At 34.9% G+C, this 27828-nt stretch overlaps 2 protein-coding genes and 1 long non-coding RNA gene across 3 annotated transcripts in view; 1 reads left to right on the top strand and 2 right to left on the bottom strand.

Annotated features, from left to right (window-relative positions):
* The window catches only part of LOC145724771 (uncharacterized), a 14283-nt gene extending 7383 nt beyond the window's left edge, over positions 1–6900 (top strand). The window contains exon 2 of the long non-coding RNA XR_014177081.1: positions 6750–6900. This is a non-coding gene — a long non-coding RNA (uncharacterized LOC145724771). The remainder of the gene's footprint in view (positions 1–6749) is intronic.
* The window catches only part of Dpm1 (Dolichyl-phosphate mannosyltransferase subunit 1), a 48293-nt gene that overhangs the window by 19886 nt on the left and 579 nt on the right, over positions 1–27828 (bottom strand). The window lies entirely within an intron of this gene.
* LOC145724770 (thyroid transcription factor 1-like) lies at positions 4294–27828 on the bottom strand. The gene is made up of 7 exons (XM_081973196.1): positions 27471–27828; positions 24759–25017; positions 24169–24374; positions 14685–14848; positions 13739–13834; positions 7068–7154; positions 4294–4899 (listed from the first exon to the last, which is right to left on the bottom strand). The coding sequence occupies exons 1-7, from the start codon at positions 27478–27480 to the stop codon at positions 4624–4626; spliced, it is 1098 nt and encodes a 365-aa protein (XP_081829322.1). The 5' UTR covers positions 27481–27828; the 3' UTR covers positions 4294–4623.

Here is a 27828-nt window from a genome sequence, read left to right as displayed (position 1 = left end):
TTACTAGAAATTTGTTTTTTCAACACTCTGCATATGGATTTTGACAACACCATTATAACCACAGCTTCAAACGCCTTTTGTACAGAGTCTTTTAGAGCAATTGATAATGGGACTTTTTAAATTTGGACCCTTTCAAACCATGATAAGCAAACTCCAGATTAAGCAAATAAAGGTACCTGAAACATAAGCTATTTAGTATTAGCAGCTCATTAATATCTCTACCAGAGTCCTTTTTATAATATTAGGTAAATCACCTTGTCAGCTTCTGCTAAATACACCTTTACTCTATATCCATGTTTCTTCGAGAACCACTAGCTTGAATAAACTGTCAGAACTTCTGTCAAATTGTGTGTCTTCATGGCCTCCTATTTAAAATGGAGATCTAGATTTATAATGTTTTCTATCGAATTATCCAAGAACAAAATTTTGGATTTTGGCAACAGCGCACTGAAAATATGGCCTACTTGATATTTTTTTCGTATTCTGTCTTGGTCCCGCGCATGCAATTATCTATGTTTCTCTGTCAGTTACACGGTTTTCCTATGGTCGGTTTTGGATTTACCACACCTGTATATGAGAAAGATTATTTTGCCCTTCGCTTCTGTAGGTCACTGATGGAGAAAACTGCTAGATCGATTTCGAAAAACGTCTTAATCTTAAGCAGGTTTTAAGGCCATATTCAATCATATAATATAAACTGTCAAAAAAGCGAAAATTGTAAAAACGTCACATGATTAGAGTTGAAATTTGCAGCTGATAACACTGTAAAGTTAAATTGACACCTGTCAACAACAGTAATGTGACCCGAAAAATGTCATCTTTCACTTAGAACAGTTGGGAAATCTGAAATTGTAAAAGCACTACTCAAATGATCGTAACCACCGCCTTCTTTACAAGAAAGCCTAGAATGTCATTTTAATGGCGGCGTTATCGAATTTTTTTTTGTACACAAACCTATGGAGATGCAGTAGAAAATATGTTTTTTTTAATTTTTTCGTGTAGTTGATTAGAAGTTGTGAGTGAAAAATCAAAGAACGCTTCATTCCTGATCCAGATATGTATAGATATGGCTTTTTATATCCAATAAAGTCCAGCCAAAGCAAGTTTGGTTAGAACCCTTTGTCTTGGAAAGTACAACAAACTAGTGTAAAAACTGCTCAATCAAAGAAAATTTGGAAATCCTTGAATCTAGGTAAGCAAAACTGGTAAATGGGTTTTATATTATTACCAAGACCTTTCTTTTAAAATGTAAATGTGCCAATGAAACTTCTAAAAGCTGTCCTGTTTCTTCAGAGTAAACCTTTGTTGCTCTCAAAATGCAGGCGGCCTCAAAATTTAACTCACATACCTATGTATGTAAGAGGCAATAAGTTTACTGAATGAGAAAGCATATTGTACTTACCACTGAGTATTGTGTTGGAGTAAAATCATTCCAGTTCAAAGCTTTCAACCACTGTTGGGTTCGAGCAGGGTCTTTTGGAAAGGAAAGGACACTTTTGGGCCTTTCTCCAAATTGCTTTTACAATTTGGCAAACAACAAGTGTGACGGCATATTGTAGAGGCAATAGAATTTAAGTTAAAAAACCAACAACAAATTATAGTACAATGAAGGAACAATAACAATAGTGATAACTGATAACACAATAAAATGAACACAAACTACACTTTCACTAGAACAACAAACATATAAACAACAATATATAATAGCAAACAAAAATTACTTTGGCAAGTAATCCCAAGTCTTGACTTTAAACTTTAAAAATTAATTTAATCATCCAAAAACTCAATTTCCACAATACAAACAAATGCAAACTGTCAATCCCATATTTCGGCCATATTGGAATTTTTGGCATGCACCTTCTTGGCTTTCTTGTACAGAGGGCGGTGTCGTAACAGTTTAAGTGTCAACACTGTAAAATTCAGTTGAAACTTGTCAACTACAGTTAAGCTTCATAGTTCTAATGGATTTTAATAAACTAGAAACTTTTAATTTTCATCAATCATAGTTCAATCCTCATAATTTGAGGGATTGACTTAAGAACTGCGATCCTGATTAAATGTTAATGGCAGCTGTTTATGTAACACTTTACAATCCTCTTGTTGAGAAGAATCCTAACTTCAGCATAAAATCAAACAAATATCAACTACACCAGTCAAAAAAACATTCGAAAAGCCAAAATTCGGGTTAATCCCGGTGTTTATTCAAGAAAAAAAGGCACACCCCCTTACCTTTTACGTTGACGTCTTTCTTCAGGTATTTGTCCGTTATTCAGCAAGTCATCTTCACTCTCTGTGGGTGGTACCTCATTACCAACTGGGTGGCAGACGTCAACGAGCATAATTGCACTGGGAACAAGAGGTGGCGCTATCAACCAAATTTGTGGCAGTATTAAGGCTTCATCAGGTCTCATTAAAATGTCACTGAAAACGTACGCTTATCGAGCTAAACGAACACCTTTGTTCCATTCAGAATGACCGGACAGACTTAGTCGGTTCAGTTTCAGTCTAATAACGAATGTAGAATGCATATTAGAGTGGTATAAATAAGTTTGACTAATTATTATTCAGAAATATTTTTTGCTGTCAGTGTATACAGGTAAAGAACTGCTAAAATTACATAAGATAGGAAGAGAGAGACTTAACATTTGACAGTTGACAGGTTACAAAGTTTTAATCACTGAAGTGGTCATGTGACCAACTTGAAGACGTCACATGACACTTTTAAATGTAATTTAAACATAAACGTTTATAAATCCAGATTTTTGCAACTTTTGAGCATGTTTTGACGTTAGTGACAGTTGTCACGTGATTGTAGAACAATATTTAGCTAGACGGTCACGTGACAATTGTCAAAATAACTATCAAAATTCTCAGAAACACGTTTTATATCAAATACTGCAAGAAAACGTTTATAAATCCTGATTTTTGCAACTTTTGAGCACAGTTTGACAGTTTTGACGTTAGTGGCAGTTGTCACGTAATTTCAGAAGACTATTTAGCTATACTATGAAGTGATAATTGTCAAAATAACTGTCATAATTCTCAGAAACACGTTTTAGATCAAATACTGCAAGAGAACGTTTCTAAACTCTAATTTTTGCAACTTTTGAGCACAGTTTGACAGTTTTGACGTTATTGACAGTTGTCCCGTGATTTCAGAAGACTATTTAACTAAACTATGAAGTGATAATTGTCAAAATAACTACTAAATCTCAGAAAATCGTCTTGTTTCGAAAACTGTGTTAAAATGTAATTCTTGCAAATTCTAGTAAAATTTCGACAATTCTGACAATAGTGACAGACATCACGTGGTTTTAGAGAATAATTGGGAGCAAGAAAATAAATGACTGTTTTAAGCGCATTTTTAGAATCCTTATTAAATCTCCTATTCAATAAATTGAAAAAGGTATATGAAAAGTTTCACAACCAACATAATGGCAATAACGTAAATAAAAACGGTAGATTATATACAAAAAACAGGAGAACGGTAGATATACCGTTTTAACGGTAGGCCTGGCAACATTGCCGACGTTTTGGAAATAAAATGAACCAACAAATTTAAGTTCAATAAATTTATTATTTTCATTTAAAGTTATTATAAACACAGTTACAGTATATTGTGCCATCCCACATGAATAACTCTAACAGCTTTACTGTACAATTTGTTCAAGACATTATAAATACATGGGTAATACGTGTGATTTTTGTGTATATTTACAATAATACATAATAAATGGAATGCTAAAGAACTTACATATAAATATAGTCTATTTATTACTAATTACATATTTACACTAGACAGAGAGAATACTATATCAGTGGACGCAAAAAGTATACCAGATATGATCATCAGTGACAGGATAAACGAACTTTGTACGATAGAAACTTATATTGCCTTCTACTCTTAATTATAGATAATTATGTATTCAAAACCCTGTTTTCAGCATCAAGAGAGATCATAGCACAATAAGTATGTGTGTTAGGTTATGTGTATAGTGTTTAATTTATAACACAAGAACGCTTAAGTAGCACTTTTACAAAATACCTACCAGTTTACTGAATTACATCAAGCTTTGCTTTAAGCTCAGTGAAATATATTTAGAGAAAATCTCAGTTTTAATTAAACTTGTTTAACGATGGCAACACTGATTTAAATTTTGACAAACAAAATGAAAGTGGTTTTGTTTTAATTGACCTTCCAATTTGTGTGCAAAATATACAACAGAAAGAAATAAATAAGTATTATTTTTTGCCAATTTTAATCTTAATTATAAACCCTACTAGAGATATACACACAAATTAAAGCTTTTAATAAAATAAATTTACAATTACTGTGTCCATTTTAAATGTTACCTCACAACAACTTATACCAACTACGCATGTTCTAGATTAAACTTAATGTACTTTTCTAACGTTTTAGACTGTTATTCAAACATTCAATTTTCACTAAACTATAGTACAACATCAACAGCTATTAACCAACAAAAACTACGGAAAAGCACGGGTAGTCCGATATAGAACGAAACGAAACGTCACGAATTTCGAGTCTATTTTTTAATTTAAAAAAGAAAAAAACGACGTTTACATATCACTGTTATAGACTAACCCGTACTGCTCGTGGCACTACCACGCTCTGGCCTGTAACGGCAAATACGCACTACACTGTTGCTGATAATTGGTTTGTTGTCGGCCATAGGCCATCGCGAGTCCGCTATTGGCCATGCACTGAGCCTGTGCCTGGCTCGATTGACACGCGGCGCTTTGCTGTACGCCGCGCGATTGGTCCGCGTTTGATTGTCCGCCCGATGACGTCGAACTAGTTTGATTGCTGCTGCCCGAGCACGGTTTACCGTCTTTGACTAGAACGGGTACGGCCACTCTTCTTGGTGAACTGGATGACTGTAACAATAACAAGGTCATTTGTATATTACGCTAAATAGTCTTCTGAAATCACGTGACAACTGTCAATAACGTTAAAACTGTCAAACCATGCTCTAAAGTTGCAAAAATCAGAGTTTAGAAACGTTTTCTTGCAGTTTTTGATATAAAACGTGTTTCTGAGAATTATGATAGTTATTTTGACAATTGCCACGTGATCGTCTAGCTAAATAGTGTTCTACAATCACGTGACAACTGTCACTTACGTCAAAATCATCAAAATATGCTCAAAAGTGTTTCTAAGAATTATAACAGTTATTTTGACAATTGTCACTTCATAGTCTCGCTAAATAGTCTTCTGAAATTACGTGACAACTGTCACTAACGTCAAAACTGTCAAACTGTGCTCAAAAGTTGCAAAATCAGGATTTCTAAACGTTTTCTTGCAATATTCGATATAAAACGTGTTTCTGAGAATTATGATAGTTATTTGGACAATTGTCACGTACCCGTCTAGTCAAATAGTGTTCTACAATCACGTGACAACTGTCACTAACGTCAAAACTGTCAAACCATGCTCAAAAGTTGCAAAAATCTGGATTTATATACGTTTTCTTGCATTATTTGATATAAAACGTGTTTCTGAGAATTATGACATTTTGACAATTGTCACTTCATAGTCTCGCTAAATAGTCTTCTGAAATTACGTGACAACTGTCAATAACGTCAAAACTGTCAAACCATGCTCAAAAGTTGCAAAAATCAGGATTTATAAACGTTTTCTTGTAGTATTTGATATAAAAAGTGTTTCTGAGAATTATGACAGTTATTTTGACAATTGTCACGTGATCGTCTAGCTAAATAGTGTTCTACAATCACGTGACATCTGTCACAGATGTCAAAACTGTCAAATCATGCACTATTTTTTCACATTCCATCTGTAATAAACTTGAATAAAAATCTTCTCTCTAAAACTATAAAATGATAAGAAAGTGATAAAACATTCTTAAAACTAGTACAACCTGTTAAAAATCACATAAACACTGTTTTATAGAGCTTCACGAGATTTTTTACAGTTGACAGATGAGACAAATGCTATTTCACTATAAAACTAGTAAAGTAAAAAAAAAATTAAGTTTTATAAGTTTGTGACTTATTCTAAAAACGGTTTTACTATTCAAGGCAAAATCCACGTTGAGTATACATAATAATTGCATTTTGAGTGGAATTTGAAGAAAGTAAAATTATTCAAGCAAAAATCTGTGGAATTTTAGTGATTTCTGGCAACGCTTTTGGGAAAATTCTATCATTTAAGGGTTGGGAGGGAGTCAGATGTGGTGTCATCACCAACTGGTCACATGACCCCCCATAAAATTCCGTCACATATCAGTTTTACGAACACATGTCATCTTCGTCCAGCTAGAGCATTGGTTTGTAATAATAATTGTACTCTCTTCTTATACCGTTGATAATTTCGAGAATATTGAATCGTCTACAAAAGAATCGATTATAATAATATCGTCAGCAGACCTAGTCGTGTTTATATAAGACACTCTGTTGACAAAAGACCAAAACGAACATAACATAACCCGTGTGTAGGTTCGGAACAATGTATGTTTGTTCAAGAACGGGCCTCCATATTCGCTGTGTAACTCGACGATGTTTGAATTTCGGCTTAGTGATGCTGCAGGAATTTTTTTTTGTCCAAATTTCGTGTCATAAACTGATTTAAAGTATTCAACGGTATAATCGAGGATAGAGACAACATTTATTGACCTCGTTGGTTAGTGGCAAATAAAAGTAATGTTTGCATCCGTACAGGAAAACACTAAAGGGGACATGTAATAATTTATCGTTTTTGATTCAATTAGGCATGCGACGAAGTGGTTATTATGCTAAATGGATGGTGGAGTTGCTTCATATACTACGAGTATGTTGTGACGAAAAAAAGACATTACACTTTAAACTAATATGGAGAGATGTAACATTGTTTGAATAAAATTGTCTCTAAAAACCCGAGAAGCGTTTCGATAATAGTTAATTCAATAGAAGTCAAATTGAAATAGGATTAAGGTATTTCACCATCATTTCTTTTGAAAACATTTCTCGCTACGATAATTCCATTCTTACCACTAAATGAATGGGATTTCTGTTATTCTAGGACCGAGCGAATACGAAAGGTATGTTACCTGGTTGTGTTGGTTTTGTTCGGCCATCGCCTTTTCTTTGGCCTGTCTCTTGCACTTGTACCTGTGGTTTTGAAACCAGATTTTCACCTGTAACAACAAATTTCTATTAAAATGTGCGATCTACCCACGACTACTAAAAAGCAAAATTACAAATTTCCTACACCCGTAACTAAAGCGCAATTATTTATCCAGTCACTGTCGAAAAGGTAAGTAACTAACGACCCCCGAGGCAATAACGATTGAGCCTGATTGTAACGCAATCATGTAGCTAATAAGTTGGTCCGCAGGGGTGCTTTGTGCACCCTAACAGGAGGGTTGGTTAAAGGTAATTCACTAGTAAATCATTACAATTTACTTCCAGTCTTTGTATACAGATGGAAAAAAATTAAGGGAACCAACTAATTTCTTCCAGGAGCCAGTAAAATAGAGGTTACATCATCATATGCGTAGGTTGAGTGACAAAATTACGTCATGGAGTCAAATTACTCGTTTATTGTAAGTTCAGATGTGCACTATTTGCGTAAATCGCAATACTGTTTGTGATTGATCCATGCACAAACTAGCCACTGTATAATTTTGGAAATACATACAGAGTGATTCAAAATGAAGCGTATTAGTGGCCAGTTTTGGCTCATTTTGTAGTATTTTTATCCTCTTTCTAATGGCGTTTTAGCGAAATCTATAAGAGTTTTAAATTTAATGATTTCAAAAATTTACTTAAAATAGTAATTTTCTCACTCCAAGTGGGTTTTACAGACGATTTTGTCCTTGACTATCCTTTCAAACTGTGTTTCTGGCAGGTCAAATTTTGACACCGTTTTTCTCCCTGACTGTCAAAATTTTGTAGTATTTTTTTTATGTTACTGAATAGGAAATTTAATGAGGATTTCAGAAATTTACTTAAAATAGTAATTTTCTCACTCCAAGTGGGTTTTACAGACGATTTTGTCCTTGACTATCCTTTCAAACTGTGTTTCTGACAGGTCAAATTTTGACACCGCTTTTCTCCCTGACTGTCAAAATTTTGTAGTATTTTTTTTATGTTACTGAATAGGAAATTTAATGAAGATTCCAAAAATGTACTTAAAACAGTCATTTTCTCATTCCAAGTGGGTTTTACAGGCGATTTTGTTCCTGACTATCCTTTCTAACTGTGTTTTTGGCAGTTCAAACTTTGAGATCCATTTTTCCCCTGACTGTATTAAATTTTGTAGTGTTGTTTTATGTTACCAGATAGGAAGTTTAATGAGGATTTCAAAAATTTGCATAAAACAGTCATTTTCTTACTCCAAGTGGGTTTTACAGGCGATTTTGTCCCTGACTTTTCTGTCAAATTGTGTCTCTGGTATTTTATATTTTGACACCCCTTTTCTCTTTGACTTTACTTGATTTTGTAGTGATTTTTTAAGTCATTAGATTGAAAATTTAATGAGAATTAGAAAAATGTGCTTAAAAATATGATTCGGTCACTGCAAGTGGGTTTTACAGGCAATTTAGTTCTTTAAACCGTATTCAAAAGCACCTTAAGTTAGGTGAAATAAGTAAAAAAAAATTGTCGTAATTTCAGAAAACTATTTAGCTAGACTATGACGTGATGATTGTCAAAATAAGTATCATAATTCTCAGAAACACGTTGTATATCAAATACTGCAAGAAAACGTTTCTAAACTCTTATTTTTGCAACTTTTGAGCATGGTTTGACAGTTTTAACGTTAGTGACAGTTGTCACGTGATTGTAGAACACTATTTAGCTAGACGGTCAAGTGACAATTGTCGAAATAACTATCATAATTCTCTTTCGTGTTCTACAATTACGTGACAACTGTCACTAACGTCAAAACTGTCAAACCATGCACTAAAGTTGCAAAAATTAGAGTTTAGAAACGTTTTCTTGCAGTATTCGATATACAGAGTGTTTTTGAGATTTATGATTTTTGACAATGGTCACGTGGCTGCCTAGCTAAATTATGCTTTTAAACCACGTGATATCTGTCAATAATGTCAAAGCTTAAAAAACAATTATTAATAAAATAATGAAAAATCTGTATTTTAGATGTACGGATTTTGACAAAGAGCAAGTTTTTGACAACTATTAAGACTACACACCCTGTATAATAATGTAAAATGAATGAATTTATTTTGATCTACCGTTTTTTGACTGATTATTCTACCCCCATTAAATCTTTTAACTTGGCAACACTGCGTGCTTGCACTAACGTAACGCAATAAAGAAAATCAAAAGTAGTTTTTTTCTTTTTTTTGATAATATACGTAATTTGTATGGGGATTTGCAGCAATTGCAATTTGGCAACGGTCTGTTAGTTTTTGTATATCTTTAACAATAAGAAGCTTTGTAAATAAAGGTCTTTATCTCTGGTTTAAACTCGATGATTGCAATTTTACTAATTGTGGTCTTATATGATTAAGTGGCGTTAAGACGTGAAGAGTCCGACCCTGTCATTTGAACGTATTTGTAAAAACGGTCATCTTGCAAGTGCAACGACAGCAGCACTGCAATGGCCGGTAGCGACCGCAGCAGGACTGTGTCAACAGTTTAAAGAACTCTTGATTAGTAGGATGAAGCTCCGCGTTCAGCTTGACGAGTGTTTATGGACATTAATTACTTCTTGCGAGGAAAGTTGACCACTCTTCTTTGTCCACGCTGCTACCTATTTATAGCAAAATATATGTGCCAGCTTTTTCACATGGTCCGTCCCCTATTAGTATGCTGCTTTTAAGCGCTTTTGATTTTTTAAGAGCCGCGTAAGCATCCTCACCCAGGAGGTTTTTGTATTCATTATTTTTACATCTCAGTTACAACAGAGAGAGCACGTAATCCTCAGGTAATTATTCAATCGCACCACGGTCTGATTGTGTCGAAATAGGTGTTGCCAGAGGCTCTTCAAATAAATATCACTTAATTAACGTTACTTTTTGTTGCTTAAAAAATTCTAAAGTAGTGCAGCTAACTTTCACAATTGCACCGATGGTGTAGTAAAGAATACGCGACCTTCTCACTTTACACAACATCTGCCCGATATTGAATCTGATTTCATTCGTTCTCTATTATTATCATACTCATTACTTATAATTATAAATCACCTTTCGATGATCATTAATGCTAGGCGTATACGGTGAAAACAAATATTTTTAAAGCTACAAATTATTCAGCCTAATGAGCTTAATGTCTCAATCCGGCACTGCGAGTACGTACACAAGACATAAATGGAAACGCTATATTTGTTTTTCATTATTGACCATTCTTAAGTGTATTTGTCCTCGAAGTACCTAGATTTCACCGAGTGAATATGGTGGTATGTTTGTCTAGATTTACGTGCACATTTGCATAGTACGACTTAACCAGTGTATATGGGGTTTTCCTTTTAGCTACTGTAAACGGCCACGATGGTGAACTAAACTGATGGAAACGTGATGACAACAACAGGATTTTCGAATCGAATCGGAATGCACGCAACCCACGCTTTTATATGCTGCGTTTCTATATAAACATATAATTCTATTGAGATAAATCACGCAGCGTGATTCCAGGGACCCTTTCATGCGCATACCAGTCGAAAAATAACAACCCCAAAAGAGAGTAAATTATTCCTCAATTACGAGTGTAGATAAGGGCCCACCACTTGTCGATCAGTTCGGGTATATGAATGAAAGCACCGAAGCAAATGCACATCCACCCACATCATTACTTTCTATGACGTATTAACGTGCCTGGTTGGGACCATTGATCGACTTATCGACACTTTTTTCGTAAACTGTTTCAATCAAACAATTCGATTTTTACATTTATATGACAGAAAACTATAAAAACAATTCAAAAAAGCTGGAGATATGGCAATGTTGGATTGCTCCGAAAATTACAATTTGTTTTAGTAGGTATAAAGCCAGTGCATTTTACAATCGCAACACGTGGCCTAAATACAAACGGTCATTAACGTCAAAACTGTCAAACGATGCTCAAAAATTACAACAAATCTGGATTTATAAACGTTTTCTTGCAGTATTTGATATAAAACGTGTTTCTGAGAATTATTATAGTTATTTTGACAATTATCACGTCAGTCTAGCTATATGTACGTAATTACGTAAGTAGTGTATTAACAATTTTTATATTTATTAGAAAATAAAATTCTCAAAAATAAGTTTTTCTCAAATTTACTATTCCTTCATTGATATAATTCACACTTACTAGAGACATAGCTGAAGATGCAGCTGATACAGCATGGATATAGCAATGGCACACATTGTATATTAGGGCTATCATAATGCATGCAATTTTAATGTTTTTTAAATCAGAGACATATTATTTGTATCTTGGTAATATAAAATATAACGCTCTAGATGTGAACGTTCACACTAACCTAATTACATTCTGACGTCACCCCACGTTCCCTCCCCATCATCCAGAAAACACTTACGCAGCTGGTTTTTACAGGACAATACCCACTCGAATGTCTGTTGGGGCATAACGAAAATAAACCTCATTTTTAACACAATCAGTAATCGTTTTCTACTTTAAACTACACACCGATCAATATCACATACACACCCAAAATCTCTGCAAATGGCGGAAAAAAATTAAACATTCGGTTAAGAAAAGGTCATAATAATACGGGGTGGCGCAAAAAGATGGGAACTTTTGGATGTGATGTTGGCAGCGCTGCGAGGGTTTAGTAGCCATGGAACAGTGGAAGCTCATTGTCACTTAAATGGCTACGTTAACAAGGAGAACTGCCGCTACTGGGCACAACAAAATCCTGCTGTTCTTCATCAACGTCCTCTGCAGCCCTAAGGTAGTAACCTTACTATTTAGTAGTAAGGTAGGACACCATACCAGTGTCCAGTTTCTGCTCGAGGGGTAATAGGGACACTTTGCACCAGGTCATGCACAATTTTCTCAAAAATTGACTTGCTGAATGCATCCGGCAAAACAAACATCATCTTCTTCAAAAGTTCCCATCTTTTTGCGCCACTCTGTGTTTAATAAATTCTCGCACGGTTATGATTGGCCCAACAAAATATTTTGATTGAGGCTTAACGTCACTCTTCATTGCCGTTATTTACCATTAAAAACGGATTAAGTTTGAGGCTTTATTTTTGGTCGACGCTGCAAATCCTTATCAAACTGGGATTATGGTAATTGCGAACCCCTTTTGTTTGCCCCTGACGTTTATAGTCGTCTCCTTACAGGAGATTCGCACAAAAATTTTAAACAGGTAAGTTTTAGTTGTTTTAAGGTATTTTTCAGGTATAAGAAAAATAATTCACAAAGTACGTTTAGTAGGTTAATGGTGGATTAATTTAATTTGTAATTCCATTTTAAATCGTTGAGGAAGACTGCATTCTGAGTCTAAATGACCCATAGTGGTGCAACAAGGCCTTAAAGAAGTTCATAAATGCACTTCTTAGTACTTATATTCATATTTTTTACAAATATAGCAGAAACTCACATGAAATATAATATTGCTATCAGCAGTGTTGCCAAGTCAAAATGGCGGTAGAAATATCAGTCATAAAACGGTAGATCAAAACAAATTCATTCATTTCACATTATTATACAGGGTGTGTTTTAATAGTTGTCAAAAATTTTAGTCATTGATTCTTGCTATAAAAACCGTACATCAAAAATACAGATTTTAAATTTATTCATTAAAAATTGTTTTTAAGTTTTGATATTAGTGACAGATCACCTGGTTCTAAAGGATAATTTAGCTAGGCAGTCACGTGACCATTGTCAAAAATCATAAATCTCAAAAACACTCTTTATATCGAATACTGCAAGAAAACGTTTCTAAACAATGATTTTTGCAACTTTAGAGCATGTTTTGACAGTTTTGACGTTAGTGACAGTTATCACGTGATTGTAGAACACAATTTAGTTAGACAGTCACGTGACAATTGGCAAAATAACTGTCATAAATCTCAAAAACTCGTTTTATATCAAATACTGCAAGAAAACGTTTCTAAATCCTGATTTTTGCGACTTTTGAGAGTGGTTTGACAGTTTTGACGTTAGTGACAGTTGTCACGTGATTGTAGAACAGTATTTAGTTAGACAGTCACGTGACTATTGGCAAAATAACTGTCCTAAATCTCAGAAACACGTTTTATATCAAATACTGCAAGAAAACGTTTCTAAATCCTGATTTTTGCAACTTTAGAGCATGGTTTGACAGTTTTGACGTTAGTGGCAGTTGTCACGTGATTTTAGAAGACTATTTATCTAGACTATGAAGTGACAATTGTCAAAATAACTGTTTAATCTCAGAAAATCCTCTTGTTTCGAAAAGTGTGGTTAAATGTAATTCTTGAAAATTCTAGTCAAATTTTGACAATTCTGACAATAGTGACAGACATCACGTGGTTTTAGAGAATAATTTTAAGTAAAAAAATGACTCTTTTAAGCGCATTTTTAGAATCCTTATTAAATTTCCTATTCAATAAACTGAAAAAGTATTTATTTCTGCTATTGATTTTTCTACATGCCGATGTTTGTAATTCAAAACCAACCAAATGTTAAAGACAAGTAAAAATAACAAGTACAATATCCAAACTATTCCTAAAGCAGCAACCAATTTTTGACACAAATGAGTTATCAGTTTGTATTATAATCACAACATTATTTGATATTAAAAACATAAAATTAAACTTACTTGAGTTGGGGTAAGATGAATTAAGGACGCCAAATGTTCCCGTTCTGGTGCCGACAGGTACTTTTGTTGCTTGAATCTCCTTTCCAACTCATAAACCTGGAAACAAATGACTCAGTTGTTTTAAAAGATAGAATAAGAGAAAATTTAAAAAAATATCAAAATTTAGAGCAGAAAACATTGAATACAGAAAGAATATAAGAATGAAAATAAGTAAGTTTCCTTTCTGACGAAATCATTTTCAACATTTACCTACTTACTACACAAGTATTTGTAGAAACGGAATGAGATTAATCGTATACCTATCAATATTGCTAGTTTTAGACAAAATTCATTTCATACTGAATATTCAAAAATTTCTCTCATATCTCAAAAATTAAAAGACAACCGTAAACAATGTACTAAGATTTGTACAACTATGCTCATGTTTATGAAGAGTTTCAGTGACAACGTTGCACCATACTGTTTTGTTACGTCATTAAACAGTACACAATGAATCATCGCTTTGGCGGGCAATTTGAAAGTAGCTAAATCAACCCAATATATGCAAAAACAGATAGTTTACAATAGAAACACAATAGTCAGGTAACTACTATTTTGAGAAAAATTACAACTAAGCTTTCTTCTAAAATTGGAACTGTCAAAGTAAAATAATTACCAAGAAAAAAATTCAAAATACTACCGACGCTCATCAATGTGCAGGTAAGAAAATTGACGTTACCAGTCACGTGACCATTTTTTTTTTAAAGTTTTAGAAAAAAATGGTTCTTTAAACACTACTTCCGTTTTTCCATCTAAAAGAGCCCCTAAACCGTATAATATCGCGACCGCGATCAACATTTACCGTCGGCATCCGGCCGGACTTTCGCTTATTACATGTGACCATTGCCGGCGTTCCTAAGCAACGGGGGGGCGCCGGCCCCAAAAAAAGGGGCCGTACACCACTTACCTGGGCTTGCGTGAAGAGGACCCGCCTCTTGCGCCGTTGCGCCAACGGGAATTGCATCGGTTTGGTGTCGGAAACGCCGGCGCAGGGCCCCAAACCCGGCATCCCGGCGTTCAGCCCGTGCCCCATGTTGGCCGATGCCGCTGTTGTGCCCATCAATCTGGAAACTGAAAAAAATGCTCGTTTTATATACCTATTGATTCAGTTTTGCTAACGTTTTTTCCCAAGAAATAGTATATTACATACTCAGGTGGAGAGTATTTGATTTCTGTCGAGAAATTAGGTACAACTTTATCTCGAGACAGAAATTAAACTTTCTACCGTGGTTTGTATACTATTTTATTTTCAACCATTTATCAAAATTTCATCGAACTTTTAATAAATCATTCAGTTGAAATGTTGATTGCTAATAGTCTCTAACAATAAGGTAGAGGTGTACAGGAGTAGTTATGACTTCAACCACAATAAACGACTGGTGATTTGTTTACAATCTTGACAACGTCATTATTGTGCTATTCTGTCTTTAATATTTTAAGCTGAAACGTTTCTTCCCGGATGGAAAGTAAAAGCAGGTAATTTTCATCTTTCCACCTGGTTTCCACCACAAATTGTTACACCAAAGAACAAAGACAACTCTAAATTATTAAAAAGTTTTATTGACTCTCCTCGCTTGTCTCCTATACTTCATGGGGATAAGTAGTATTTACTGTTCATTAGGCGTGGTCGATATTATACAGCTGTCATAAATTATTTACCATAAAGAACAGCGATAACGTCCACCTACCAAATGGCGCAACAAATCTGCTTTTAGTAAGTAGTATACCATACGGATTTGCCGTTATTTTTAACGAAATCTTGTTTTGCCTCCATCAACAAAGCCATATTAACAAATAGAACCGATATAAATGGTAGTAGAAAAATACTAAAGAATTATCGATGCTAAACGTAATAAATCAGGATATGGTATCGTAGAGATATCAACAGTCAAGTACAATACTAACGTAAATCTGTCTTATAATGACGGTTAGGTGAAATCGATAGGGGATTAAATAAAAAAAGCCACAATCTTTAAAAAATTTGAAGGGAATTTAATGAGGATTCCAAAAATATACTTAAAAGAGTCATTTTCTCATTCCAAGTGGGTTTTACAGGCGATTTTGTCCCTGACTATCCTTTCAAACTGTGTTTTTGACAATTCAAACTTTGACACCGCTTTTTTCCCTAACTGTACTAAATTTTGAAGTATTTTTTTATGTTATTGAATAGGAAATTTAATGAGGATTCCAAAAATGTACTTAAAACAGTCATTTTCTCACTCTAAGTGGGTTTTACAAGCGATTTTGTCCGTGACTGTTTATTCAAGGTGTTACTAGCAGTTCAAACTTTGAGACCCATTTTTTCCCTGACTGTATTAAATTTTGTAGTGTTGTTTTATGTTATCAGATAGAAAGTTTAATAAGGATTTAAAAAATGTGCTTAAAACAGTAATTTTCTTACTACAAGTGGGTTTTACAGACGATTTTGTCCCTGACTATCCTTTCAAACTGTGTTTTTGACAGTTCAAACTTTGACACCGCTTTTCTCTCTGAATGTACTAAATTTTGTAGTATTTTTTTATGTTATTGAATAGGAAATTTAATGAGGATTCCAAAAATGTACTTAAAACAGTCATTTTCTCGCTCTAAGTAGGTTTTACAAGCGATTTTGTCCGTGACTGTTTATTCAAACGGTGTTACTAGCAGTTCAAACTTTGAGATCCATTTTTCCCCTGACTGTATTAAATTTTGTAGTATTGTTTTATGTTACCAGATAGGAAGTTTAATGAGGATTTCAAAAATTTGCTTGAAATAGTCATTTTCTTACTCCAAGTGGGTTTTACAGACGATTTTGTCCCCCTGACTTTTCTTTCAAATTGTGTCTTGGTATTTTTTATTTTGACACCCCTTTTCTCTCTGACTTTACTTGATTTTGTAGTGATTTTTTATGTCATTAAATAGACAATTTAATGAGAATTAGAAAAATGTGCTTAAAAATATGATTCGGTCACTCCAAGTGGGTTTTACAGTCAATTTAGTTCTTTAAACCGTGTTCAAAATTTAGATCACAATTTTACTAACTAAACAAACAAAAATTAAACCGAATGGACCGGCAACGTTTTGCTAAGTTGCCATACATTTAGAGAATAATTATTGTTATTCTACACACGAAAATAGTACAATTTCCCGCATTATGTTGAGAATAATACGAATGTGTCTATTTGGAATGGTTTTCTATCAATTTGGAGTTTGATTTGAAAAAAGTAATTTGAACGTCGACCCGTGTCTTGGCAAGCAGAAAAGTAATGAAAAATGATCCGTCCAAGGCGATGAGATACCCAACAGGCTGCAGATCCGTTTCTGTTCGGAGCCCTCGACATGACAGACAGGCTCGTAAATACACAGAGCGAGAGAGCCCCGTTTGTTTGCCCAGCACTCGAATTCCTACGACAATACAGTAGCTAGCGAACGACTGGCCCCCCTCGCCGCCATGCTTTAAGCATTCGGTAAATACAACGAATGCGTAATTGCTTACCCGTAATGACTTTCCATTGTACGCCGTGTGTATTAAGCAAACTTTGGCTTCGGATTAAGATTAAATTGTTATTGCTATTTGAATTTTCGGTAGGGAAACTTAACGCGATGCCATGCTTCATTTTTGAAGTTTTATTTCAATCATCTTTGAAATCTATTGCATCTCGTAGTAATTATTATTACCGTGTACAATCTGTTAAGCTTTAAACGCTTTGAAAACCCTAAATTTGACAACAATGTATGTCTTATAATAGTTAAAAAAAAAAAATAATTTCTGAAACATTATGCAGTCAGTTCCGTTCTTTATCCCAGAGATATCAACAGTCAACTAGATCGCAATCGTCCTATTCGTTGCTTTGACCCTAAATTACTCCCTTATTTGACAAGTTACGTCAAAATAGCATAGAAAACAAAATATAGAACAGATTTCAAGCTTTCCAAAAATACCCCCACATGAGTTGATTGATAACCCCGTTTGGCGGCTAGAGGGCGTCAAATTTCCTTACCATAATATCACATATTATATTGTAAATATTTTTTAGTCAGATTTCATGTATCTCTTAATCCGGCCGAGTTCCTGGCAAAGAAATGGTTAAAATGTTAAATTTTAGGTCTAACTCTGTTAGTTTTTGAGATATCAAAAAACCGACTACACCAGCGTCTTTTCCGGGAAATTTTAACATAAAATGACACCGAGACGTCAACTGTAACTTGACAAATAAAAAAGTTGTATTTTTTGACGGTTCCAGGCCGCCATTTTGAATTTTCTGTCAAAATATTGACTTGCACCTCATTCTGAAGGAAATTTCACGTAGTTTCAAGAAATGACAGACAAAATGGCGTTCCAGGCCGCCATTTTGAATTTTCTGTCAAAATATTGACTTGCACCTCATTGTAAAGGAAATTTCACGTAGTTTCAAGAAATGACAGACAAAATGGCGTCGCAGGCCGCGATTTTGAATTTCCTGTCAAAATATTGACTTGCACCTCATTGTAAAGGAAATTTCACGTAGTTTCAAGAAATGGCAGACGAAATGGCGTCGCAGGCCGCCATTTTGAATTTCCTGCCAAAAAATATTTCTTATGGGATTAAGCAATCCTTTACTGTTTACCGTCCTTGATAATAATCTACAAATGTATAAAATTCCAATTTTACATACAAAAATCAAAATATATGGGTTAAGATAGGTCAAAGCTGAAAACAGTTTGAGCAAATTTGTTAGGTAAAAACTTGTACAAACGCCGAACCTTAAAAATAATTTTGGAAGTGAGAAAGCCGACTATAATCGGATTTAAATTTCGGTTTTATTCGAGCTGAATTGTCGGGCATGTTGATTTAAGCAAAGACGTCTTTTCGAACAATTTAACCCCCAGGCCCCGAGTGTAATATTCTCTGCTAAACGCACCTGAATAGCTCTTTTGTTCCCGGTTTGTTTTCGTTTGGGGCTCCGCTTCCTCCGATGATGGGGGCGACCGATATTATTATTTCATGTGGTCGCAGACAAAAGGATTATAATCGAAGCCAGATCTAGGTTAAATTAGCTGTAAAATCGTCGGAATGATATTCATAGAAAAATTAGATTTTTATAATCTGGTACAGGCAATTAAAAACGTTCTTTAGAGAGGATGTATAATTGAGAAAAGTGCATCAAGTTTGATCCTCCAAAGCTCATTAAACCTACTAGCAAAGCTATTATTGCCAATAAATAGCTTTTACTTCTCCTTAAACGTTTCAAGTAGGCATTCAAGATGCAACTTGTTAGATACAAGTAGTGTGTTTCAACTAGTTTAAATCCTGCTCATTAATTCACTGAGCATAATTATTATTATAAAATACTGAAAATAGATAGTTAAATAAAAAATTACAAAGTGCATTCTATTGCTTCTAGGAACTTAACTCATTAACAGTACCTAATAAGCTTAATTTGCAAAACTGTTAGTTGCGCGAAATAGATCTCTTCTATTAAGTTTGAAGACTGTTATTGGACAGATAAATGAACAGCAAGCAAAATATATCGAAAGAAAATATTTATTTTGACAATGTCCTTTTTCCCTACACGTCCACACGCAAAACTTAGGGGTCGCTTAGATAAATACGTGCTTTCGAACTGAATTTAAGACTAAAATAAGTGGCATAGAATAGTGTATTGTACAACAAGGGTGAAAAAAATGTCCCAATCGGACGAGGGCGATATGGACAATTCGTCCGAGTTTTCCAGGCTATTTTTTCTACGACAAATTGGAATTACTTACCAAATTTCACACAAATATACTCTCAATGTTTGAAACGTTTCCGTGTTTACATTATCACTTTTGACGCAGCCAAAGTTTGACCGCGGTGTACCGGATTGTCACCGGGTGACAGCTGATTAACTTCGTCCTTTAGGTTGAGGTGTTGAATGGTTTTGATCACCGCCCTCTGTACAAGAAAGCCAAGAAGGTGCATGCCAAAAATTCCAATATGGCCGAAATATGGGATTGACCACCGCCCTCTGTACAAGAAAGCCTAGAATGTCACTTTTAATGGCGGCGTTATCGGATTTTTTTTTGTACACAAACCTATGGAGATGCAGTAGAAAATATGTTTTTTTTTTATTTTTTCGTGTAGTTGATTAGAAGTTGTGAGTGAAAAATCAAAGAACGCTTCATTCCTGATCCAGATATGTATAGATATGGCTTTTTATACCCAATAAAGTCCAGCCAAAGCAAGTTTGGTTAGAACCCTTTGTCTTGGAAAGTACAACAAACTAATGAAAAAACTGCTAAACCAAAGAAAATTTGGAAATCCTTGAATCTAGGTAAGCAAAACTGGTAAATGGGTTTTATATTATTACCAAGCAGACCTTTCTTTTAAAATGTAAATGTGCCAATGGAACTTCTAAAAGCTGTCCTGTTTCTTCAGAGTTGTTCTCAAAATGCAGGCGGCCTCAAAATGTAACTCACATAAGTCACATACCAATGTATGTAAGAGGCAATAAGTTTACTGAATGAGAAAGCATGTTGTACTTACCACTGAGTATTGTGTTGGAGTAAAATCATTCCACTTCAAAGCTTTCAACCACTGTTGGGTTCGAGCAGGGTCTTTTGGAAAGTAAAAGACTGACACTTTTGGGCCTTTCACCAAATTGCTTTTAGAAATTTGGCAAACAACCAGTGGACGGCATATTGTAGAGGCAATAGAATTTAAGTTAAAAAACCAACCACAAATTATAGAACAATGAAGGAACAATAACAATAGTGATAACACAATAAAATGAACACAAACTACACTTTCACTAGAACAATATACATATAAACAACAATATATAATAGCAAACAAAAATTACTTTGGCAAGTAATCCCAAGTCTTGACTTTAAACCTTAAAAATTAATTTAATCATCGAAAAACTCAATTTCCACAATACAAATAAATGCAAACTGTCAAACGAGTATTTCGGCCATATTGGAATTTTTGGCATGCACCTTCTTGGCTTTCTTGTACAGAGGGCGGTGGATTGACAGTTTGCATTTGTTTGTATTGTGGAAATTGAGTTTTTGGATGATTAAATTAATTTTTAAAGTTTAAAGTCAAGACTTGGGATTACTTGCCAAAGTAATTTTTGTTTGCTATTATATATTGTTGTTTATATGTTTGTTGTTCTAGTGAAAGTGTAGTTTGTGTTCATTTTATTGTGTTATCAGTTATCACTATTGTTATTGTTCCTTCATTGTTCTATAATTTGTTGTTGGTTTTTTAACTTAAATTCTATTGTCTCTACAATATGCCGTCACACTTGTTGTTTGCCAAATTGTAAAAGCAATTTGGAGAAAGGCCTAAAAGTGTCCTTTCCTTTCCAAAAGACCCTGCTCGAACCCAACAGTGGTTGAAAGCTTTGAACTGGAATGATTTTACTCCAACACAATACTCAGTGGTAAGTACAATATGCTTTCTCATTCAGTAAACTTATTGCCTCTTACATACATAAGTGAGTTAAATTTTGAGGCCGCCTGCATTTTGAGAGCAACAAAGGTTTACTCTGAAGAAACAGGACAGCTTTTAGAAGTTTCATTGGCACATTTACATTTTAAAAGAAAGGTCTTGGTAATAATATAAAACCCATTTACCACTTTTGCTTACCTAGATTCAAGGATTTCCAAATTTTCTTTGATTGAGCAGTTTTTACATTAGTTTGTTGTACTTTCCAAGACAAAGGGTTCTAACCAAACTTGCTTTGGCTGGACTTTATTGGATATAAAAAGCCATATCTATACATATCTGGATCAGGAATGAAGCGTTCTTTGATTTTTCACTCACAACTTCTAATCAACTACACGAAAAAATAAAAAAAAAACATATTTTCTACTGCATCTCCATAGGTTTGTGTACAAAAAAAAATCCGATAACGCCGCCATTAAAATGACATTCTAGGCTTTCTTGTAAAGAAGGCGGTGTTTTGATTCATTGTAAATTGTAAATTTGCTTTATTATACAGGTGTGGTAAATCCAAAAACGACCATAGTGTGTAACGGACAGAGAAACGTAGGTAATTGCATGCGCGGGAGAAAGACAGAAAACAAAAAAAATATCAAATAGGCCATATTTTTAGCGCGCTGTTGCCAAACGCCGTAAGTAAGTTTGTCGAGGGTATTGAATACTTACGTATTAACCTACGTTTCTCTGTCCGTTACACGGTTTTAATATGGTCGCTTTTGGATTTACCACACCTGTATAATAAAGTTGATGTTTTTAGTCTTTGATTAAACACTAACTGAAACTTGAACGGCTTTTTCATTGCCTCAAAACATAAGCCAAAATGCAATGTTTTGATGCCAACTGTCAGTGAGGATGACAATCAGAAGGATTATTTTGTTTACGTTCAAGATTAGTCGTAATTGGTCTATTTTTTTCAGCAACGCTGAAGATTGTCTAGGATTCTGTATTCGTTCAACCGTTGGCAATTGCCTATACTTATCCGTTTTTTAAACTGTTAAGGAATGAACCAACAATATCCTTGTAGGAGTAGAAAAAATGTATTAAGCAACCCTTAAATTTGTATACCACACAACAGGAAAAAATGCGAGGGGTGGAATAACACTTGTTTATCCGAGACCAAGTAAGATTTATCGGACGATTTATCATTCGATAACAAGACATAATATGCCGTAACACGCATAAATGACGTGATACACGAATATCGGTATGCAAACAGGAAGTGAAAGATGATTGATGGAGGGAAGCTGCTTTCCGTCGTCATCGCACGATCTTAAATTTACCTCGAGGAAATGCGGGTCTATAGCTCAGGGGAGTTTATACTATCTATGTCATGAACAAAGTTGTAAAACTGTATAGAGCAATCCTGAGTCTAAAACAACATTTTGTTAAAACATTATTATTTTAACTTGGCAACACTGCAAACAAATGTTTTCAGTATTTTGAATGATCGAGAATAGTCTATTAGGCTCCTTTTTATTTGTCAATCAGTTTGTGAGTGAGTACTAAATTTAGCACAGTAGCTTTTATTTAATACACTCTGTAAGTTTTTACTATTTTGAAACCGCAACTATAAATTATACTTTGTATCCAGTCTCTAATATAACATAAAACCTAACCTAAGATTGGCACTTAACTTCGTATTCGAGTCACTTGACATTTCATTCGTCTATTTCTCTCACCAATCGTCTAAAGTTACACCCTAGTTATGGACGAGTTGGAATAGTTTATGTGCCCTTTTGCGGCCCGGAAAGATTCGAGGCACGTAATCGATATCCAGGCACTTAGCAAGAATGTGTGAGCGCTGGTGCTTTGGTAACTAAATACCGACGGCGTGTCGGAAGAACCCCCGAAACGTATTAAAGGCAATAAAACGATACGACGCCCCCTGTCTGCGCCTATATAAAATATGCGATACAAAAGTTAGGTTATAATATTTAGAAAATTCAGAACAACCCTGTTGAAATTTTGTTTATCTGTGTTACATAAATAGGTGTCCGTGTTAACATTCTGTCAGAGAAGAATTACAGATTGATATACCAGGTGTCCAAGAGCACCCTGGACATAGGAGATTAACATGGGAAAACGGTTTTGATTTTTTTGCGCCTGTATGGTCGATTTGATGGAAAAATCGTATTAATGAAACTTGTAGTACCTATCACGGACTAGTTTTCTGTATTTTTTTCAGATCTCTAATTTGAGCCCTTTCTTCGTAAAACACGAACAAAAATGAGAAAATTTTAACTTTTTACCTGCACTGTATAGGCGGTTGTCGAGCAACCGTACCAGCAACAATGATCTGTTTACCCGTTGCCCGGCAACCGCCTATACAGTGCAGGCCAAAAGTTTAAATTTTCGCATTTTTGTTCGTGTTTTACGACAAAAGGGCTCAAATTAGAGATCTGAAAAAAATACAGAAAACTAGTCCGTGATAGGTACTACAACTTTCATTATTACGATTTTTCAATCAAATCAACCGTACAGGCGCAAAAAAATCAAAACCGTTTTCCCATGTTAATCTCCTATGTCCAGGGTGCTCTTGGACACCTGGTATGTATTAAATCACTTTACATCTGTATTATTGACATTAAAAAAACCTTGACACATGACAGGTGTCAATCTGTGCTATTTCAAAACTTCATCTAGAAAGCGTTGAAAATATCTTTTTCAAAGCCTTCTAGTTGAACATCTTAGCTGATAATACCAGGATTTCAACAAAACATTTTTTTTCAATTTTGAAACCTCAACATCGACGTGCAGAAAAAATGTGTCCTAACTTGGAACTTGATAACAACAGAACCAACATTTAGGTTTGACATTAAAAAGGTCACGTGATCATTTGTTCTGTCACAAGGTTTTGTCAAAACCACGACGGAGCGTTATCCGGTTCAAGTGTCAGTGTCATTAATATTCTCGTTTTATAAACGATTTGAATGCATAAACTTACTTGCAAATCGAGGATCAGCGGCCGAGCTCTGGTACCAACCGGAAGAGTAATGCGGCGGCAAACCCAAGTTTTCGGAGACAGGGCAGTACTGGCCGCCGCCAAACTGCCCCATGACTGGATAACCACCATTCATGCTGCAAGCCGCCCCCGATGAGGAAGTACCGGTAGCACCGGGTGAGTTAATACTACTCCCGCTAGACGTCGATCTAGGAACAGACAAAACTACACGATAATATTATTATTTCTATATAAATTTAACGCGTATGGAAAATAATTGTTTTAAAGCAATTCATAAGAATCCTATCCATGACAACTTAGTGACATTTCACAATGGTTGCCTAATATCGATCGAACCAATCACATTTTAGTTGACGCACCATAGAGCGTGATGTAGTGCCGTAATTTGACAGTTGAAATTATTTTTGATTTTGTCTCTTTTCAACTCATGGAGCGTCAAAACAAATGGGGTCTTGCCGACACACGCACACTTGTCGTTTAGTACCAAACTGTCAATTGTCATTTTTTATTTCCCACGCCCACTTGTATATCTTTCCACACTTAATTCAAACCACTATAGATGATAAGATTACCTGTAAGGTGACGGCGGATTGGCCAACTCCAATTTACGATACGATTCCTCGATGGGACTTAAAATGTCAGTGACGCTGAACGGTGTCGAATGGTGCAATTGGTGCAAATGACTTAACGAACCCTGGCCCAGATGACCCTTGGGGCTTAAGCTCATTGCCAGTTCGACCCCATTGAGCTCGGGCAATAACCCGTGCAGATCGCTTGTACCGCCGGCTCCTCGGTCCACCGGCACCACGGGACCTTCCCCGTAGTTGCCACCTAGAAAAAAACCAACAAAATGGTTACATACTGCTCTATGACATCTTACGACCGTTGCAATTGAGCAGGGTGTGTATTTTGCTCCAGTTCAAACACATGTAACGCTATACGTTATTGTATTGATTTAATGGGTAAAACACCAGTTTTACCATCTAAGGTTACTTTATTTACGCGTACCTATAAAAAGAATTATAAAACGTCCTAAAAGCTTATAGTTGCATAATCTTTGTTAGTATGATAGACGTTTCTTTTCCTACAATCTAATTGGTTTTTGGATTTTGAGAAACGCAAGGAGATTATAGAAATATGATTAATTAAAAAAACTTAACTTTTTGAATGTAAATATCCCGGCAACATGAAGAGCTAGAGAGGCCAGTTTTGGCTCATTTTGCAGTATTTTTTATCCTCTTTCTAATAGCGTTTTAGTGAAATCTATAAGAGTTCAAATAAAAATGTTACAATCATTCAAAAATTGAGTGCAATTTGGCATTTTTTTATTTTGCTCCAGGAGGGTTCCAATGCACAGCAAAGGACATATTTATACCAAAGTACCTTAAATTAGGTAAAATAAGTACAAAAAAAGCACTTTAAAATTTTTTTTAAAAATTCCTCATCAACGTAAACAAACGGATAAATGACAGCTGGAATGCCCGATACTGTTTCCAAAACTGATCACCAGAGGGAGTATCTCTTATATCTTGAAACGCCAATCAAACTAATAAAAAAATTGTTTAAAGGCAAATACAATCAGTACAGTACTGTGCTGTGTCAACTGGCAAAACTGGATCCATAGAGCTATTAAAACACTAGAAAAACGTTTAACTTGGTGTTAAACGTTTTTTATAGCTTCATGTTAAATTTTCAGAGTTAACACGCTTATTTTTAACATTTTAAAACTGTCACAATGGTGGTAACTGTCAAATACCACTCCATAAAGCTACAAAACTACAAAACTTGCTTAAAAGTACCGTTATAGTTAATACCAATGAGTAAAAAGAACAAGTATCAGGAGGTAACAATAATACAAATTATAACCCGTTTGTGCATTAAGCGAGGGGGACGGAAGTTGATTGCGCATTCGTCTACTGCGCAGTTGAATTGACGCAGTCATTGAAAGTTTGGAGTTTCAAACCCGCAAAAATTTGTTGTTTGTATTTGTTGTAGTATAGTGTTAGTTTGTTTTGTTTGTTTGTGGTTCTTTAACAATTGAGTTTTGCAAATTTAAATTAAGTTGTACAGTGGACAAGATTAAATTTAGATCTGATAGTGCCAACCGGAAGTTGACGGCCGCCATATTACTCCCCCCGCCTCCCCCTTGTTTCTGTCCCCCTCTTTGATTGCTATTGCTCCTTCCTGCTATGTTTACATTTTTTTTATTCATTGGTTAATACCTACAGTTGTAAATCATATTAAATGATTGTAAAGAGTAAAATTGTAATCACACCGAAATCATAGGCACCCTTGACAATGACAGTGACCGTTTAGTTCTGTCGTTAATGATGGATGTCAACTAAATAATGTGCGTCTATTTCTCTCTGTTTAATACAAATATGAAGGATGGAACTATACTATGAGCGTATTTGGTTGCCTATATGATAAAATTGTGCATTAAAGTAAAAGAATTGAAAAATCATGCATTAATAGGACTCATTAATGAATGGTTTTGTATTCGTTATCGTTCATTAAAAAACGCTATTAATACATGATCGACGGAAAAATGTACCGGCTGACCCAATAAGACTGTTCCTCGACCATATCTCGGGAACCGTTCGTCGTATGATTTTGGGGTAAAAATTTTTTTAGGTAAATCGGCCATGAAGAATCGCTGGAAAATATTTTCAAGTTCTAAAAACGACCACCAGAGGCCCTAACTGCTATCTTAAATTTTTAACTTGCATTTTCTATAAATTTTGCACAATAAACTAGAGTTTTTTCATTTTTAAAGCGAACCAAGTTATCTATCATTTTCGTAAAAAATAAATTTTTGTTATTTCAAAAACAAAGATGGCGTGAGGTGTTCAATTGTTTTTGCAATAACCTGCTTTAACTTCTTAGTTAATTTAGTTGAATCTTTCTCCGCCAGGGGGCTAATTTTGACAACATGACTCAAATTCCAAAAAAAAAACAAACGGAATGATATGACTTTTTCTTTATGAAAATGTAGCCAAATAACATCCAAATAGGCCAGTGAAAACCGTTTTTCAAATTCTCGTTCCTAACCTTAAATATTGAGAAAATCAGATTATGAGTCTTATTATGTTTTATTTTGTCACCCGGTACAGGCGGTATAATGTCAAAATTCCACGGATAGAGTTGATCCCAAAAGATCGTGAACAGACTATATGACTGTTGAGTTGTTGCAATTTCTTTTTCGCCGATTTGGCACTTTTTCAGTATTTCAAACATTATTATATGTAGATGCGACTATTATGAAATGGTTATGTGGTACCCACCTGCAGACATGGACTCCAGGACCGCGAGAAAACGATCCCTTTGTATGAAACAAAAACCAACCACCAAAGTCCGATCTGTTAATCCATTCAAAAAGGTATACGGACCACAACAACCGCGACCCGACGCGAAAAAAAAAACTTGCCGTAAATAAAGCCACCCACTCAAAATCAAGAACCCGAAACGCGCTACTCTGAACCACTCGAACCGATATCCGAATTCAATAAACAAACTGACTAACTATATAAATAAATCAGCGATCGGGCTATAGCACTCTTTATAGAGCACTCTTGATGTAAGACTCTTTAGCTGCGAAGAGCGCTTAACTCGGCTAAGCGTACTCTTAGAGTGCCCTCCAAG

This window comes from Ips typographus, linkage group LG2 (assembly GCF_016097725.1).
Source record: "Ips typographus isolate SLU linkage group LG2, UJ_Ityp_2.0, whole genome shotgun sequence".
NCBI lineage: Eukaryota > Metazoa > Arthropoda > Insecta > Coleoptera > Curculionidae > Ips > Ips typographus.
This window is presented reverse-complemented; position numbering and strand designations above follow the sequence as displayed.

What these genes read in the sequence shown, in the direction of transcription:
- LOC145724770 (XM_081973196.1), bottom strand. An exon ending in AATCCGCCGTCACCTTACAG is followed by an intron (nt 24,375 to 24,758) that starts GTAATCTTATCA and finishes GTCTGTTCCTAG; the next exon opens with ATCGACGTCTAGCGGGAGTA. An exon ending in TCCTCTTCACGCAAGCCCAG is followed by an intron (nt 13,835 to 14,684) that starts GTAAGTGGTGTA and finishes ATTTGTTTCCAG; the next exon opens with GTTTATGAGTTGGAAAGGAG.